The sequence below is a fragment of the Calliphora vicina genome, chromosome 4 (genome assembly GCF_958450345.1).
Source record: "Calliphora vicina chromosome 4, idCalVici1.1, whole genome shotgun sequence".
NCBI classification, from domain to species: domain Eukaryota; kingdom Metazoa; phylum Arthropoda; class Insecta; order Diptera; family Calliphoridae; genus Calliphora; species Calliphora vicina.
The window spans coordinates 46,436,876-46,455,059 of record NC_088783.1 but is presented as its reverse complement, the minus strand read 5'-3'; the positions used below and the strand labels follow the sequence as shown (position 1 = coordinate 46,455,059).

At 30.5% G+C, this 18,184-nt stretch overlaps 1 protein-coding gene across 2 annotated transcripts in view; it reads right to left on the bottom strand.

The window, feature by feature from the left end:
- LOC135959033 (serine/threonine-protein phosphatase 2B catalytic subunit 3) overlaps positions 1-18,184 on the bottom strand; it is a 32,997-nt gene that overhangs the window by 1,497 nt on the left and 13,316 nt on the right. For both annotated transcript variants that reach the window (XM_065510024.1, XM_065510025.1), the window contains exon 2: positions 4,434-6,799. In XM_065510024.1, coding sequence (XP_065366096.1) covers positions 4,623-6,368 — 1,746 coding nt within the window. In that variant the 5' untranslated portion in view covers positions 6,369-6,799 and the 3' untranslated portion in view covers positions 4,434-4,622. The remainder of the gene's footprint in view (positions 1-4,433; positions 6,800-18,184) is intronic.

Below are 18,184 nucleotides of genomic sequence, written 5' to 3'. Positions count from 1 at the left end.
ACAACATAAACCATTAAAGCTGCTAAAATCACATTCTAGTTTTGTCCGTTAGATAATTCATGAAACTACTAGAAGATGGCACTCTGTATATAAATAGTAACAGCAAGTTGTAGAGAGTTAGTGTATTGTATTCAGACCGAAAACGAACCTAAAATTCATCGGAAAAATCCATACACTAACAAATCCGGAAATAATCAAACAGAGAACATATATATTTCAAATCCATCCTGAAAACACTTTGCTGGATGATTCAGGAAAACTTCACCATGTGGGGTGCCTTACATTAGAAAAGTTTCTGTTTGTTTGGGAACTTATATTCAGTTGTGTGATGAAAATCGATCGTTTTCAAAATGAACGATTTGGAAAGGTTTCATGAATTTCGATCGATTTCACCAATAATTGTTTAACCAATAATTTAGAAAACGAAAATATTAAATACATCATATACATCATCGTTTTCAGAATCGATTTCCATCACATATCTGATTAAGTTCGGTTTAGTTTAGCCCTTAAAACTCCAGTTGACTGTACAAAGACCTACGATTGCAGCTAAATATTGACTGTATTAAGACCCACTATTGCAGCTAAATATTGACTGTATAAAGATCTACGATTGCAGCTAAATATTGACTGTATAAAGACCCACGATTGCAGATAAATATTGACTGTATAAAGACCTACAATTCCAGCTAAATATTGACTGTATAAAGACCTACGATTGCCGCAAAAATATTGTCAATATAAAGACCTAGGTTTGCAACTAAAGATTGAATTTATAAAGACCTACTATTGCTGCTAAATATTGTCTGTATAAAGACCTACGATTGCCGTTAAATACTGTCTATATAAAGACCTACGATTACAACTAAATAATTGCCGTATAAAGACGTAGGATTGCCGCTAAAGATTGACTTTATAACGACCTACGATTGCACCTAAATATTGACTGTATAAAGACCTACGTATGCAGCTAAATATTGCCTATATAAAGACCTACAATTTCAGCTAAATATTGACTGTATAAAGACCTACGATTGCAGCTAAATATTGACTGTATAAAGACCTACGATTGCAGCTAAATATTAACTGTATAAAGACCTACAATTGAAGATAATTATTGTGGACGATTGAAGCTAAAATGTGAATGAAATAAAGTCTAAGATTGAGACAAATAAATGACTGTATAAAGATCTGCTAAAATATGACTGTAATATGACGATAAAACTAAAACCGGCAACTTTATTTACACTTTTATATTAATAACGTAGTTTTTCTTTGCAATATTTCTTGGCAATATTTAACTGAATTTTAAAAAAGTGACAAAGCATTTTGCATAACAAAATGAAAAAACTAAATATATACACTGATGGACACAAAATTCACCGCCATTTCCCTTTTAGGATGTACGCTACGTTTTTGTAAATTAGGTTAAGTTAAAAAGACTTGTTTTAACTGAAGTATAATTAACATGAATTATTGTTTCTGTTGAAAAAATAAAATTTTGTGTTTTAATTATATTTATAACGTGGTAGTTCTTTAAACATTCTAAAGGGAAATGACGGTGACTTTTGTCCATCAGTGTCTGTCAAAAATCCGAACTCTATATGAACTAAAATTTGTATGGACAAAACATTGTCACATTTAAATGTTTGCGCTTTAAAAAGTTATTTAAGTTCGTTATAAAAATTTACATTGTGGATTTTTAATAAAAAAACCCTTTAATGCAACTAAGGTCAAAATAATAGAATATTTTTAAAAAATTTAAATAATTGAATACAACTTTTTTATTTACATTTGGGGTATTCACATGGTCTGCTATTATTCATATTGTCATAATGTCGTAATATATTACAATAGTAAATTTCCATACAAATTTTTTTTTAATAAACCCTTTTGTTAATAGTTTTGTTTTGGGTCAATATAACACCATGAGCCTGTATGTAAATAATAATTAAAACCTAAACAAAACGTTAATATTAGATCAAAATTATAAGCACATTAAATCAAATGCTGTTTAATTATTAAAAAGAAATTAGTATAAATGACCACATAAACTAAAGTTCTTTACGCATATCGTATATACAAATAATAAAACAAACTAAATAAAAAAATAAGAAAACCTCTCATTAATCACTTCAATATTATGATGAAAACAAATGATTAGATAGATTAGATATCGTCACCTAAAATGCAAAATAACGTAACATCACTCTTTTCATAAGTTGAAGCTAAAATATGAATATATTAAGAAATACCTCTGTCTACGATTAAAGCTAATATATGAATGTTTATAGATGTGTAAAGATTTAAAATTGATGCAAATTATCGTAAACGACATTTTTAAAATTTTTGTTTTATTGCGGAAATTTAAATTTTGTGGACCGACTGATGTTTTAGCGTTCTCAGAATATCAAAATCGTTAATAACATAAAAAATATAGGGGGTAAGATTTTATCGTAAGTCAATGTTTATATTTTACAGTAAACAAATTTTATCGTAAGCGACACACATGGTATAGGAAAAAAAGAGGGAAATAAATCTGTAACTTCTAAATGGTTAGATCGGTTTAAATGAAATTTCACGTGCCCAAAGAAGAAGTGTTGTCGAGTTTAAGTTATGAACGTGGACCTCATGTACCCACCAGGGGCGCGACCAAGGGCCCTCAAATAGGACACCTCGGGTATGTTACATTTTTAAAACGATATTATTTCTTGGTTTGGGTTCCGATTTCAAAAACATTATACCTGTAGAATCTTCTCATCGAGCACCTAGTCGTAGCTATCAATCTATTATAGCTTAGGAGATATTCGCATTTGAAAATTAAATTTTCAACATTTTTACCCACCCTACTCCAGTTTTTTGATAACAGCGTATCCAAATATTTCCCGATTCTCTCCAGTTTTCCTTTATTGGACTAACAACGCATGTACGTGTCAAATAGAAAAAGAACTGTTTAAAAATAATGACTAAGTTCAAAGTTATATGCATTTGAATTTAAAAAATTTTTAAAAAGCAATTTTTCGCTATTTTTTTTTTGGGAAAAAAGAACTTTTTTCTTTTTAAGATATCGCAAAAAATTTCTAAGAGGATGTATAAGGAATTTCAACTTTCTGAAAGCTTAGTCTTCACAAAATATTTTAAAGGACAACCAATTTCAAAATTGTTGTTACCGAGGGGACCAGGTCCTTTCAAAAACACCTATTTTTTATGTAAAATAAAACTTTAGGCCAAAAATTCTCAAATCGCGTATCCGATATCAAAATATAGTAACCGATTATGGGTGGCTCAATATGTCTCTAATTATTTTGTAAAGGGTCCCGTTAACCCCGACCCTGGTATGGATATTATAGTCAAAAAACTAAAAATTACCATTTTTGGAAATTTTCAAAACTTTTTTGGGAATTGCGGGATTGCTGATAATAAATTTCAAAATTCGTTTTTATTTTTCCATTTTAAATAGAAAAATTAACATAACTGTGAAATTTCATAAAAAACTATTCATAAATAAAAATTTAATTTCAATTCGAAAAAATTGTATCTATGCAAAAATTCAATAAAAAACATTTTTTGTCATATTTTTCTATAAAGTATTCCATGAATGGGTTAGGTTGTCTTTGAGGGCTGCTGTGGTTTGTGGCTTATGTCTGAAATAGTCTAACGGTGTGAAATCGAACGATCTCGGTGGCCAATTCACATCATCTCCACGTGAGATGACCATGCTCTCAAATCGCTCGTGCATGTCGTTAGTGTCCATATCATCCAATTCAATAAAAGAGTGTTGACATAGAGTCATTTGGTTCTAGGCTGACTACTGGGTATGTTATTTTTTTCCTTACAATGACTGATTATACGTTATTTTGTTTAAGAAAATCATATACTTGATGATACGTTATTTAAAATGTTGGTTATATTTTCGTTATTATACTGAATCGTAATCAATTAAAAACTCAATTTCGAATATTTCCATGATACGTTGTTTTTCATTTTAGTTGACGATATGTACTTATAAAGCCCTCATATGTGAGTTTAAATGTACATACATAAGTAAATATGTAAGTATGTATCTATGTATGTATGTCCTACTATGTACCATATAATTATAAAAGTATATCAAGTCTATTGACATTTGACATTTTCAACTGGTGCCCCCAAGACTAGAGACAAAATGAAAACAAAAACAAACATTAGCTGCAGTATGTACTAATTAAATTGCCATAACTGTATGATTTTTGAAAAATAATAGAAAAAAAAAAAACAATTCTATTGCACATTAAATACAATAACCAAAAAAAAAAAAGATGGATAAAAGAAATGAAAAATAAACTACCAAATAAATAGTAGTAGGTGCATATAATGGAATAATAAATGTACTTCATAAACATTTATGTGTTCTATATACTAAGTAGTAGAGAGTAGAGGATATATTTATTTACCTTCATTATCCATTATATATGTTCAACCAAAATTGTTGCTGTAGTATGCAGTAGTAGAAGAATATATAAAAAAATGTGAATTATTTGTTAACAAAGAAAGAAGAAAAAACCTTAAAACTTGTTTCAACAATATTATTTGTTTAGCTTTGTTTGTTTGGTTGGTTGGTTGTTTTGCAGTATGACTTAGAATTATCCATTGATTGAATTCGCATTGGCATTGGCGATTGCAGCTGCTTGCTGAGACAATGTCTTTTGGCCTTCTTCAGCCGGCGAGGGTGTGGTATCACGTCGTGGTGGCATACGCTCATTGACAGCATCCAAACCTTTGGCTTCCGCAAACGAGGTGATTTTGTGATTGGGCGAGAAGCCTTGCATGGCGTTCTTTAACGATTGTTTGCCACCCGATAGAGCACCCAATGGCAAGGCACCGGTCGGTGTCAGGCCCTTCAATTGCAACACCGATTCAGACTCTTCACGCAAAACAGAGAAGACGCGTGCCATTTTGCCAATGGCTCGAATCTTATTGCGTATGACTTCTTTGCGTAAGGCCGCCTCATCGTCCGAGCAGGGTTCTTCGTTCTCTTCGGTCATCAGTTCGTCGTCGGAGCAGATGTTCAAAACATTCACCAGCATTTCGGTGACCTTTTCGCCCACAAATGGCAGCGACCAAGTGAAGACGTCCATAAAGTTGGGAAGCCAATAGGGATGGGGGGAACAGTTGAATTGGCGTATATTCATGACATTGTTTTCATATTTCAATACAGCAGCCTTATTGTTGTAGACATCCAAGTAGTTGGGTGCTGAGAATATGGTGATGAGCGACGGAAAGCCGGTGGTTTGTGATTTCCGATACATACGATAGCCAGCGTCCTGCGCTTCGTGAGCTCGTATAATCGAGAGTAGATTGTTGTTTTGCAGAAAATCGCAACATGCTGCATAACTGTAGAAATACGAACATCCTCTCACCGAATTGTGCGTATAGAAGTCGGAGTTCTTCTCATTGCCAAAGTCCTCCAAAGGATCAGACCACAACAGATCACACATGGGCCCAAAAGCGGGTGGCTCCTTGAAACGATCCAGACGGCGTATATCCTCCAGTTCGTGGATCTCGGGCGATAGGCCGCCGTGGACACAAAGGAACTGTTGGTTCATTAATGCCGCCAGCGGCAAACAATCAAATGCCTCCATACACGCATCATACACACGCTCCGAGTATTTTATTTTGCACTCTTGCTTAAACGTAAAGTATTCAGTTAAATGGCGACACTCATGATTGCCACGCAGTAAGAATAATGTTGTGGGATATGTGATCTTCAGCGACCACAAGTACAAGACACACTCAATACTAAAATAGCCTCGATCTACATAATCACCCAAGAATAAATATTTCGTGGTGGCCGGTGAGCCGCCGATTTCGAACAATTTCATAAGATCATAGAATTGTCCGTGTATATCACCGCACACTGTCACCGGTGCCTCAATATCAATCATGGTCTTCTCCTGCCTCAGCAAGGTAGCACCATCACGTATAATTTTTAGAGCTGCGTCCTCTTCGATTCGGCCCTCCAGTATGAAATGCTGCTTAAGTACATCGTGATTGGGTTTGCCAGTTCGTGCATCGAATATATCGGCCAGGTTTAGTTTGCGACTGGGCGGAAAGGGTACACTATCGATGACACGATCTTTAGTATTCAATGGTGGTTTCTTAGTTGGACTATTGTTGAGACTATTCGAGCCGGAATTATTCCCACCGCCACCACCATCGCCGCCGGCACCAGAAGCTGCCTGTGTGCTAGTTTGTGATGATCCTTTAGTTGTTGTATTCACAGCTGTGGGTTTCTCATGTATATTATTATTTGTAGCCGCTGCTGCTGCTGATTTCTGTTGCTGCTGCTGCTGTTGTGTTGGTGGATGCTGTGTTGCTGGCGAAGACATGTTTCGTTATTGTTGATGTTGTTGCTGTTGTTGTTTGTGTTGTTTCTTAAAGCTTTACTTTTTATTTAAAGTGTTGTATTATACCTAGATATTTTTTGGTTTTATTTGGTTCTAAAAAATGTTTTAAATTTTCTTTGTTGTTTTTTTTTCTTCCTTTGTTCGTTTCACTAGATGTGTTTTTCTTTTATTTTCTATGCCTCAAGGCTTTTTCTTCTTTCTACTTTCTTTTCGGTAGTACGTTTGCTGATTGTTGTAATGGTTGTAGCAAAAATTTCATATAGAATTTATTTTCTTTTTTTCGAGTTTTTTTTTTAATTTTTCGGGGGAAGCAATTGTTCTGGTATGATTTCTTTTATAAATATTTCTTTCCTTCTTTAGTTATTTATTTTTTCTGCTATCCTATGTTGTAAACGAGAACATCACGGAGTGACCTGAAAAAAATAAGACGAGGGGTAAAAAAGAAGTTAAAATAGGTATAAGAGCAACAAAAAAAAAGAAACACTCAAAATATATAAAAATACAATATTAATGCATTAGAAATATGGAAATAAGTATTATTTTAACTTGAATGTTTTGTAGATATTTTATGTTAATGTATTTTATTTTACATATTTTATTTTGTAACAGTACAATTATTTGAAATTTTAAGTGAGGGAGAACCTTACTCGTTCCAAATTTATTAAAACTTAGTACACAGGATTTTTAGGGTGCTTGAACAAAGGATATCACAAAAAAGATATCTTCCATTTTCTAAAAATTGTCCTCAATTACAAGCCACTGTAAAATTAACTACATAAAAAAAATTTGGACCATATGTGATTCGAATTCCACAGTGATTCGTTTCATAGACAAAAATATGGAGGAAAAAAAATTACAAAATTTAATATTTTTCTAAAAGCTCAGAAGATTTAATGTTTAAAAATGTATGTCTCATATTTTTTGGATACAAACTGCGAAGCGAACCCGCAACCCTCAGATTGATAGTCCAGAACCCGATTTAATTTACACAGTGGTTAGAAACTTTTTTTTTCGGTATCTTGGGAACTATTGTAGATATTGTTACGAAATATCACATGGTTTGAGCTGAGGTGTTTTCAAGTTGATTTACGTATGTTCAGCTTCCTAGCGATAATGGGGGCCAGTGCGTATCCCCTCAAAATTGGTCACCTCGAGTGTCAAATTTTTTAAAAAAATCGCCAAAAATCCATTTATGATCCGAATGAGCTGAAATTGTAAATATAAATAGTCCTTTAGATGCTCTACAAAAAATACGCTTACAAGTGTAGGTTATCTCTATTAGTCGAAGATATGTATATTCAGGTTTATTAATTTATTTTTTTTAATTTTGCTCAATCTTTTTATGGTTTTTTAGATATGGCGGGCCTACAGAGGGTCGAAATTTATTTTTAAAATATCAGCTATATTGGCGATAAAATTCTAAATTAAATAAAAAAAACTTGCTAACAGTTATATGTTCCCTATAAAAAGTTATACGCATCCAAAGTTGGAACTTGTAAAAAGGGCCGTATTTTTTATGTTTTTTTTTCCGAAAAAGCCCATATATATTTTCTTTTGTAGAAAAAAATTGTCTTCTGGACTATATAGAATTTTTATATGATCCGGAAAGATAACTTAATGCAAAAGCGTGTAAAGAAAAATTTGACTCACTTAATCGGACATATCAGCCCCCCAACCTATCTAAATTTGGCCAATTTTAAAAAAAAATTCGGTTTGAGTAAAAAATTCTAAAAAGGCAAAGCACCGATCCTCGAAAAAGCTCCATATTTGTATAACCCCATATCTTTCTTAATTATTTCTAAAGCTCTTTTTACTATCACACCGTAAATATCGTCACAGTAGGCACTTTTCTAAAAAAACTCAGTTTTTGGAACACATTTTCCCCGTTTTAGGAATTTCGATACTTGGAAATTAAAAATGCCAAAAATTTTAATGCCATTGATTTAAGGACATTTGAGTCTATATTGTTTCCAAATTTTGTTATGATAAATTTACTTGTTAAAATTTTATATTTTTATTCGTGGAAAATCACCATGTTATAATTTTTTTAGTTTTTAATGTAAATGAAGTCCCAAAATTTTATAAAATTATTTAATTTTACTAAAATATCAATCCTCAAGTCATAATGTTTTCAACAATATCAAATACTTATATAAAAGAGCTTTATTTACTTCTCAGAAATTCCACAAACCTTACCCCCTTTGACAAATTTTTATGTTTTTTTCATATAATTAAGTAGATGGAGCTGAAAACCCCGTTTTTGCTCTATGCAAAAACGGGTTTTAACAAAGTAATGTGTAGCAAAAGTAGTGTAAATTGAATACACCACTTTTGCACTGATAGCCTCATATACACACCGTTACAAAAGTATACATATGATCGACTTATTGGTCTTTTTTATAAACATCTATATATTTAACAAGTAAGAAAGTATGGTCGGTCAAGCTCGACCATATAATACCCTACACTAAGTAAAAGAGCAAAAACATTTTTCTTTTAAAATTTCAATAATTTATATTTTTGAGTGATTTTCGGAAGTGGGCCTTATATGGGGGCTATGACCAATTTTGGACCGATCACCATGAAATTAGGTCGTGTGATTTATGTCTATATTAAAGTTTACTATGTTGAATTTTGTGGCTATACCAACATTTTTAAGCGATTTATGCACGTTAAAGTGATTTTCGGAATCGGGTCTATATGGGAGCTATGACTAATTATGGACCGATCGTAACAAAATTTGGTGACATGAATTTTGAGTATATAAAACTTATTTGGAGCGGAATTTGTGGAGATACATATATAAATTAAACATTTATGACCGATAAAGTCCAATTTCGGGAGGACATTTGTATTGGGGCTAGGTGAAATAATGGACCGATTTCAGCCAGTTTCAATAGGCTTGGTCCTTGAGCCGAAAAAATAATATGTACTAAATTTCATCGAAATATCTTCAAAATTGCGACCTGTACTCTGCGCACAAGGTTTTCATTGACAGCCAGCCAGCCAGCCGACCAGACGGACGGACGGACATCATTTAATCGAAAGTGATTCTAAGTCGATCGGTATACTTTAAGGTGGGTGTTAGACTAATATTTTTGGGCGTTACAAACATCTGCACAAACGCATTATACCCTCCCCACTATGGTGGTGTAGGGTATAAAAATACATATGTATGTCTAAATTTCAATTATCTCGATAAGCCCCAAAATTCCAAATTTAATATATATTTTTAATAGTGCAATAGCTTATATTTATGGAAAATGTTGGGTGAATTGATGATATCTTTTTTAAGATAGCATTTGATCAAGGACGATTTTCTATGCTATATCCTGTTTTGATGAGAAATTGATTGCTATAAAAATTATCAGAATCTGATTAACAATTGTAATGTTATTAACAGTTTTACTTTAAATTTTGTATAGATAATTCCAAAGAGTATAAATTTTAAAAATTAATTTTTTTTAACGATTTTAATCACTTTGTAATTTCTACATTCTTCATTTGGGGTCTCATAAAATATATATTCTGGATCGTTATTGATAGGGAACTCCGAAACCCACAAATATCTTACATAAACTATTGATACATCAATATACCCGCTATTGATTGCTATTTGAATTCGAGAAAAACTGCCCCCGAAGTCTAATTCTGATCTATATCTGGATTACTAAGTCTTTAACATAGACACTATGGATATTTAATGATATAGTAGAAATTTTAAAGACCTTTGCAACTACGTATACAACGCCATAGCAGTTCGGACTGAGAATGGGACAAATTGGGAAAAATATTTTTTAACAAAAAAATTATTTTCAAAAAAAAAAAATCTCAATTTAAAATTTTTCACCAACAAAAACTTTAGCTTTCACTCTTTATCCAAAAGTATACTTCGGTGAAGGGTATATAAGATTCGGCCCAACCGAATATAGATCTCTTACTTGTTTATGTTAATGTATTTTATTTGTAGTTTTTTTATTTTATTTTGTAACAGTACAAATATTTAAAATTTTATGTGAGTTTTTTTGTAAGACGTTTTTTAAATTGCTCTATATTTTATTTAATTTTAAATTATTATTTTGGTCACATTTTTATTATTTGCAAATTAAATTTGTTTTAAATATATGTGAAAATGTTTTAATATAATCAATCACATACGCCAACACCTCGCACTTGGAAGAATTATTGAACTATACTATTCACTCATTATTGGCTCGCGTTAGTGAGTACATGTTTTAATTAAGTAATTTCATGGTCTAGTATTGTTCACAAAAATTTAAATCCTTTTTTACACATGTTTCCTATTATACGTACTAAAAATCCTACCACATTCAACTAATTTCACAATTATTGGCAGTATTTTTAAATTTATTTGCAAAGCACAAGTTAAATGCATATGTATGAATACGAATAACATTTCATTTCACAATTTACAATCAATCACATGATTAGGAAAAAAAATTATGGCGAATAAATATTAATATTATTAAATATCCCCAGCATATTTACTTGCTTCTATACCTAATTTTTGAAATAAATGACTGAAAAGTGTATTGTTTTTTATTTCTTTTCAAACTCTTGCAAATCAAAATTGTAATTTGGTGCTGAGGTGCTAAAAATAATTAAAAACAATTAATATACTACTTAGAAAAAGAAGTGAAAAAAACACACACACTAACGTTATAGGGAATATTTTCAAAAACGAAACCAAATATGAAACAAAAAAAAAAAAACTCAACACAATGAATAATTGCAATGAAATTTATTTAAAGTAATTATAATAGCAAACAAAAATTATTATTTTCGTAAAAGAAAGAAAAAAAACTCATTTTTGTATAAACTATGCAGAAAATAAATAAATTAATAAACAGACGATTTGTTATAATACCATTATTGTTTGCAGAGGCGGGAAGAGAAAGAACAAAAACACCTTCAACCACTAGTAAACTATTATCGGGTGGCCAAAATACAAACAATAAAAAGAAGGCACAAAAAAATAAAGCAGACATAGCAAAGAATCTACTATGTTGGTATAAAATTTAAATATTTATTTAATAATTTTTTAAAGTAAACACAGATAGATATCAGCAAAGTAAAACCCGACATTCTTTTTCGATGTTTTATACCTTAAAAATTGAGAGAAGTCGATTTCAAAAACCAAAGTCTCATTTAAGAGTTAAATCAAGGATTTTCTGAAACAATAACGCACATAAGTTAAAACATGTATAAACTACGTACATTTCTATAAAAAATCAGAAAGTATCAGAAACACTTAACAATTTTATATTTGTATTCAATAAAAGACGGCGTCAACTAAATTGTCTTATTTGACAACCTATAGCTGCACAATCTGAAATGTTTAATTAAACTATTTTCAATAAATCCAATTGATTGCATAAAAAAGTAAGAATATATAGTCGGTCAAGCCCAGCCATATAATACCCTACACTGAGAATATGAACAAAGTATGCCTTATATAGAAGCTAATTAGGTCACGTGATTTTTACATATCGCACTCGTTAAACAATACTGTATTAACTCAAAATTTTAAAATGTTCAGTAGAGGGCAAAAACTGTTTGTGATTACTTTTTAAGAGAATTTGAAAATTTGAAATATTTACATTGTTTTTCTTTAAAATTTTTGCAATTATTGCAAAATAAATCTATTTTTTGAGTTAATACCATTTTTCTGAAACTTCTCGATATTTTTTGTATTATTTTATCAACAAAACAGTATCAACTCAAAGTACAACCAAATTTAAATAAAACAATTTGATTATTTTTAACTTGAATAAAGGCTCAATTCAAAATAATACATTTTTTTATGAAAACATACGATGTATTTCTATTTAAATTTTTGTATTAACTCAAAATAATATCTTTTAGTAGATACAAGGTAGTCACTAATTATCACGAAAATGGTCTCAAATGTGGTTTTCGAGATGAAAGAGTAATCGGAATACATTGATATTTTTACAGTAAATAGATATTGGTGTTGTTAGTTGATTTCTAGCAAAAAGTGAATTTTTAAAATTTTTGAGTTAATACAGTATTGTTGAACGAGTGCGATATATGAAACTTATTATAAAGTATAAATATTCTGGATCGATATAAATTGTGGTATGTTGAAATCAACTTTCCGTATCCCCCAAATAACTTACATACATGATTCATACATCAATATATCGAGAATTATCCCAGATCGATTGCTATTTAAAATCGAGACAATCGGCCGACAAGTGGCTGAGATATAAGAAAAAAACCCGGACAACCTCGATTTTTTATCTATAGCTGAATTAATAAGAGCTAGTTTCTGGGATAAAGGTAATTTTCGGCTGTGCCGAATCTTATATACCCTTCACCAAATTATACTTCAAAATACAAATTTTAAATATTTTTAGCTAAACAAAATTTGATTTTTAATTTTTTGAAAAAAAAAATTTTCGAATTGTTATTTAATTTTTTTAAATTTAATTTTTTTTTTTAAATTTAATTTTTTTTTTTTAAATTTTAAATTTTTTTGTTGAAAAAGAAAATTCGAATTAAAAAATATTTTTCCCGATTATGACCCATTGTAGGTTCAACTTACTATGGTCTTATATATGTCGTTGCAAAGGTCTATCTATCATTAGATATCCATATTGTCTATATTAATGACTTAGTAATCCAGATATAGGTAAAAAATCGAGGTTGTCCTGGTTTTTTCCTCATATCTCAGCCATTTGTGGACTGATTTTGCTGATTTTAAATAGGAAACTTCTCGAAATCATGTCTGACAGAATTATTGAATATTTGGATCCCGAAGATATCTGGGGTCTTCAGAAAATTGATTTCAAGAGACAGACAGACGGACATGGCTTAATCGACTCCGCTATCTATAAGGATCCAGAATACATATACTGTACAGGGTCGGAAAATTATATTGTGGAAATTACAAACGGAATGACAAACTTATATATACCCTTCTCACGAAGGTGAAGTTTATTAACATAAACAATTCAGCACAGCAGCTCTTTGTTTTGATTTGCTTTATTAACATCAATATAATTTTTAATATATCCAATAAACTCCTTTGCAACGGCGTACATAAGGCTTCATCCAGGAGAAAACCTGGATGAGGAAGAAAAAAAAGTCTAACAGATATTGGTAAAGCAAAAAGAAGTCGAACAAATCTTTCGAATAGAACCGAACACTGCTATCAGAAAAGCAGCTCATAAAGTTAAATGATCTGATTCTTTTGTGCGCAGAGCCAGAGATAATGCTGGGTTGAAGTCGTATAAAGTTCAGAGAATTTCAGATCGCAATGCGGTAAAGATGGATGATGAAACTTATGCGCTGGCAGACTATTCACAACATCCGGGTCAAGATTTTACGTGGCTGATGGACGACGCAATGTTCAAGAACAATATCGGACAAAAAAACATTTAAATTTCCCCAAGAAGTTTCTTGTGTGTCAAGCCATTTGCAGTTGTGGCAAAAGAAGTCAATCTGTCAATTTGTGACATCAGGCACAATAAACATCAGAAATATATATTAAGGAGTGCCTAAAAAATGGTTCTTACTTTTCTTAAAACAGCACAGAGTGCTTTGATATTTCTGGTTCGATTAGGCATCATGCCATTCCTATCGCGAATCAATATTTCACATGAAATATATACCCTTTTCTCATTTCTCGTTCATCAACTTTGTTCACGTGAAAATATTCCCCAGGTTGTGAAACTTTTAGATGGAATTTTGTAAACAATAAGCTGCTGTTACGAACAAAATCAACTATTGTGAATGAAAAGCTCATGAAAATATCACGATAGCAAAATGAAATGGATATTTCATGGGAACAAAATTTCACATGTTATTGCCGATAGGGATGAATGTCAATTTTGTACCACGGTAGGCAAATCCACTTAATTGTCCAGAACTTCGGCCTGTGGAAAGGTACTGGGTTCTTGTAAAAAAAAATAATTAAAGAACACAGGAAAGGTATAAAAGGACATGTGCGATTTTATGCGTAAGTGGACCACCTCGTCCAAAACGGAAACAGAAGCAACTATAAAATCTTTAATGGGAAAAAGTGGATAAATTTATAAAGATCTGAATAAAGTTAATAAATTTACGTATTTTTAAGAATTTTTATATTAAACGATTTAAGTTTTATTTAACTTAATACAAGTATGTATAAGCTTTTTCTAGCTCACTCTTTATATTTAAAGGGGATTATCTCAACAAAAGTGTGCCTATCATAATATTTCGGATTATCATGATAAGGCACTCATTGTTATGTTGGTTTTTCGAATTTAAACTTGGTGGCCATATGTCCTTATAGTAATTTTGAGTAGATGGGCCAATATTGCGTATTATATCAGAAAACATTGAAGATGTTTGTCATCTCCTCAAAACAAAACAACTTGTCGCTACCATGCCTTGTTAAACATTCAATTCCGAATTAAAATTCAAATACTTGTTTGTCTATATTTTAAAAAAAAAAATATCTCAATAATAAAACGAAATAATTCTTTACTAAACTGACACCACAAAATACCACAAAACAGAAAACAACAACAACCTACTAATAATACCAAACGACAATTGTTTAAACAAAATTACAGGTGGTATTTTTTATTTTTTTTTTGTTTTTGTCGAGCGAAAAAAACAAAACAATTGGCTCGTTTTCAAAAACAGCAAAAAATCGGGGGAAAAAATTAAAAAAAGAAACTACACATAACAAAATTTTCGAAATGAAATTATTATAAAGAAAAAAAAAAATAAAATAAAATTAAATATAATTAAAATTCAGTTTATGTACGAACTACAAATGAATGAGTGTGTGAGAAATGGCAAAAACAAAAAAATTTAAGTTGTTTTTTGTTTTTTTGTTTGCCATTTCAACAACAACAAAACATATATGCATACATATTATAATAATAATAATACAATAATTAAATAAAATAAAATAAAATAAATATGATATAAATATAGTACACATATGAATATATCGTCACTTAAAATGCAAAATAACGTAACATCACTTTTCATATGGTTATAGGAGCAGCAAAAAAATGATATAAAATGAAAACTACTTGAGATATTGAAACTAAATTGTTCAAATCTGACTTAAAATGAAATTAGAAATCTATTTTATATAAAAAAAATAGTTTTTTTAAAACACACTTTGTATCGTTATTTCCTAAAACCAAACTAACGTATCAACAATATAAATTTGCATGAACAAATAAAAATTTAAATAATTTTTTTTATATCCTTCACCTTCGTGAGAAGGATATACAGTGGTTGACAAAACAATGGAAACTTTTCCAAATATTCCATATGTAGCCCAAAATTTAAAATAATTTTTTTTTTTAGTATTTTACTTGTATAGTTTTATTTATATAAATTAACTGAAAAACAAACAACATAATTAATTATATTCTGAAAAAAGAGAACAAAATTAAAGATATTCAATATTTCGCTACTGACAAAACAATGGAAACTTTTAAACTTCTGCAAGAAGGAATTGTAAAACGAAAATAATATTTAAAAGAACAATGTAAAAATCATCCTGTTACAGTTATTTTATTTTTAAATTCTGGTAATTTTTCACAATTTCTTTTTCTAAGTTTTTCGCATAATTGCTTTTTTCAAAGTTAACGAAAATGGCTAAAGTTAAGATTTGTGAAGACTTAAAAAATAAAATAATTAACGATTTTAAAGCTGGTTTAAAACAAAAAAGTATCTGTGACAAATATTCAATAAATAAATCGGCAGTTTCTAAAATTATAAAGAAATTTCGTGAGACCGGTTCTGTAAAAACTCAACATTTAGGTGTAAGACCTCCTAGACAAAATAATTTAATAGCGAGAGAGTTCAAGAAATTCCCAAAAATAACTGCTCGAGAGGTTGATAATAGCCTAAAATTAGAAATAAGTACCCGAACAGTTAGTCGCAGGGCAAATGAGGCTGGTCTTGGTTGCTATCGTCCTGTGAAAAAAACCACTCATTTCCAAAAAGAACCGTTCTGCTCGTCTACAATTTGCCAGGGATCATTTAAACTGGTCGATACAGAAATGGAATACTGTCCTCTTTTCCGATGAATCCAAATACAATTTAAGAGGCAGTGATGGGAGAACATTTGTAAGACGACCAAAGGGAAAAAGATTAGATCCAAAGTACACAAATAAGACTGTAAAGTTTGGCGGTGGCAATATTATGGTATGGGGATGTTTTTCAGGGCAAGGTATGGGCCCAATTCATATTATAAAAGATACCAGACAGGTATAGGATTCTGAACCATATTAAACGATGTTATGTATCCATACGCTGAGGAAAATATGCCCCTAGTTTGGAGATTCCAACACGACAACGACCCGAAACACACCTCTAGGGTTGTAACCGAGTGGTTACAATCCAACGAGGTACGTGTTTTGAAGTGGCCTACCCAATCGCCAGATCTCAATCCCATAGAAAATCTATGGGAAATTGTAGATCGTAAAATAAGGACCCAAAATTACACCAGGAAGGAAGATTTATCGGAGGCGGTTATAAGGGAATGGCAAAATATTTCAAAGGAGACCATTGACTCTTTAATTGGTTCAATGCATCGTCGATGTGTAGCAGTTATAAAAAATAAGGGATACCCAACAAAATATTGAGTTATTGCAAAGTTTAGACCATGTTTGTTAAAACAATACCTAAGTTTACATTGTTTTGTCAATGCCGTAATAAAGAAATCTTTTAATTTTGTTTTCTCATTTTTAGAATTTAATTAATTATGTCCTTTGTTTTTTGTTAAATTAAGTTAATAAAAGTATACAAATAAAATACTACAAAAATGTTAAAAATTTTTAAAAAATTATTTCAGATTTTAGGCCACTAATGCAATATTTGGAAAAGTTTCCATTGTTTTGTCAACCACTGTATGTATTTTCGACCCTATAAAGTATATATGTATATTCTGGATCCTTATAGGTAGCGGAGTCGATTCAGCCATGTCCGTCTGTCTGTTTAAATCAATTTTCCGAAGACCCCAGATATCTTCGGGATCAAAATCTTCAATAATTCTGTCAGACATGGTTTCGAGAAGTTTCCTATTTAAAATCAGCAAAATCGGTCCACAAATGGCTGAGATATGAGGAAAAATCCAGGACAACCTAGATTTTTGACCTATATCTGGATTACTAAGTTATTAATATAGACAATATGGATATCTAATGATAGATATTTCAAAGACCTTTGACCCGACGTATATAAGACCATAGTAAGTTGGATCTACAATGGGTCAAAATCGGAAAAAATATTTTTTAACCCGATTTTTTTTTTCACCAAAAAAAATTAAAAAATCAAATTTTTTTTAAAATTTAAAAAAAAAAATTAATTTAAAAAAAGTTTGTATTTTGAAGTATAATTTTGTGAAGGGTATATAAGATTACTTGTTTTTTTTTTTTACTTGTTTTTTATTTTTCCTAAAATAAGGAAAAATACTATTTTTATACACTAATTTGTTTAAAAAAAAAATCGTGCACTTGTTGACACTTTGTTTTAAATTTTGGTTATAACTTGGTTATTTTTGATAATAACAAATTAAATGAAGAATATTATGTAGTGAATCGTAATCAATAATAAAATCAATTTCGAATTTTTTGATGATACGTTGTTTTGCATTTTAGGTGACGATATACAATGAGTAAACACGAGTACTTTAAGTTATCGCATTGTTGTACGTACAAGACATTCGTACGATTGTTATTTGTATTATTAAATTTAAACGAAATGAAATGAAAAAAAATAACAGAATTATACATACTTAA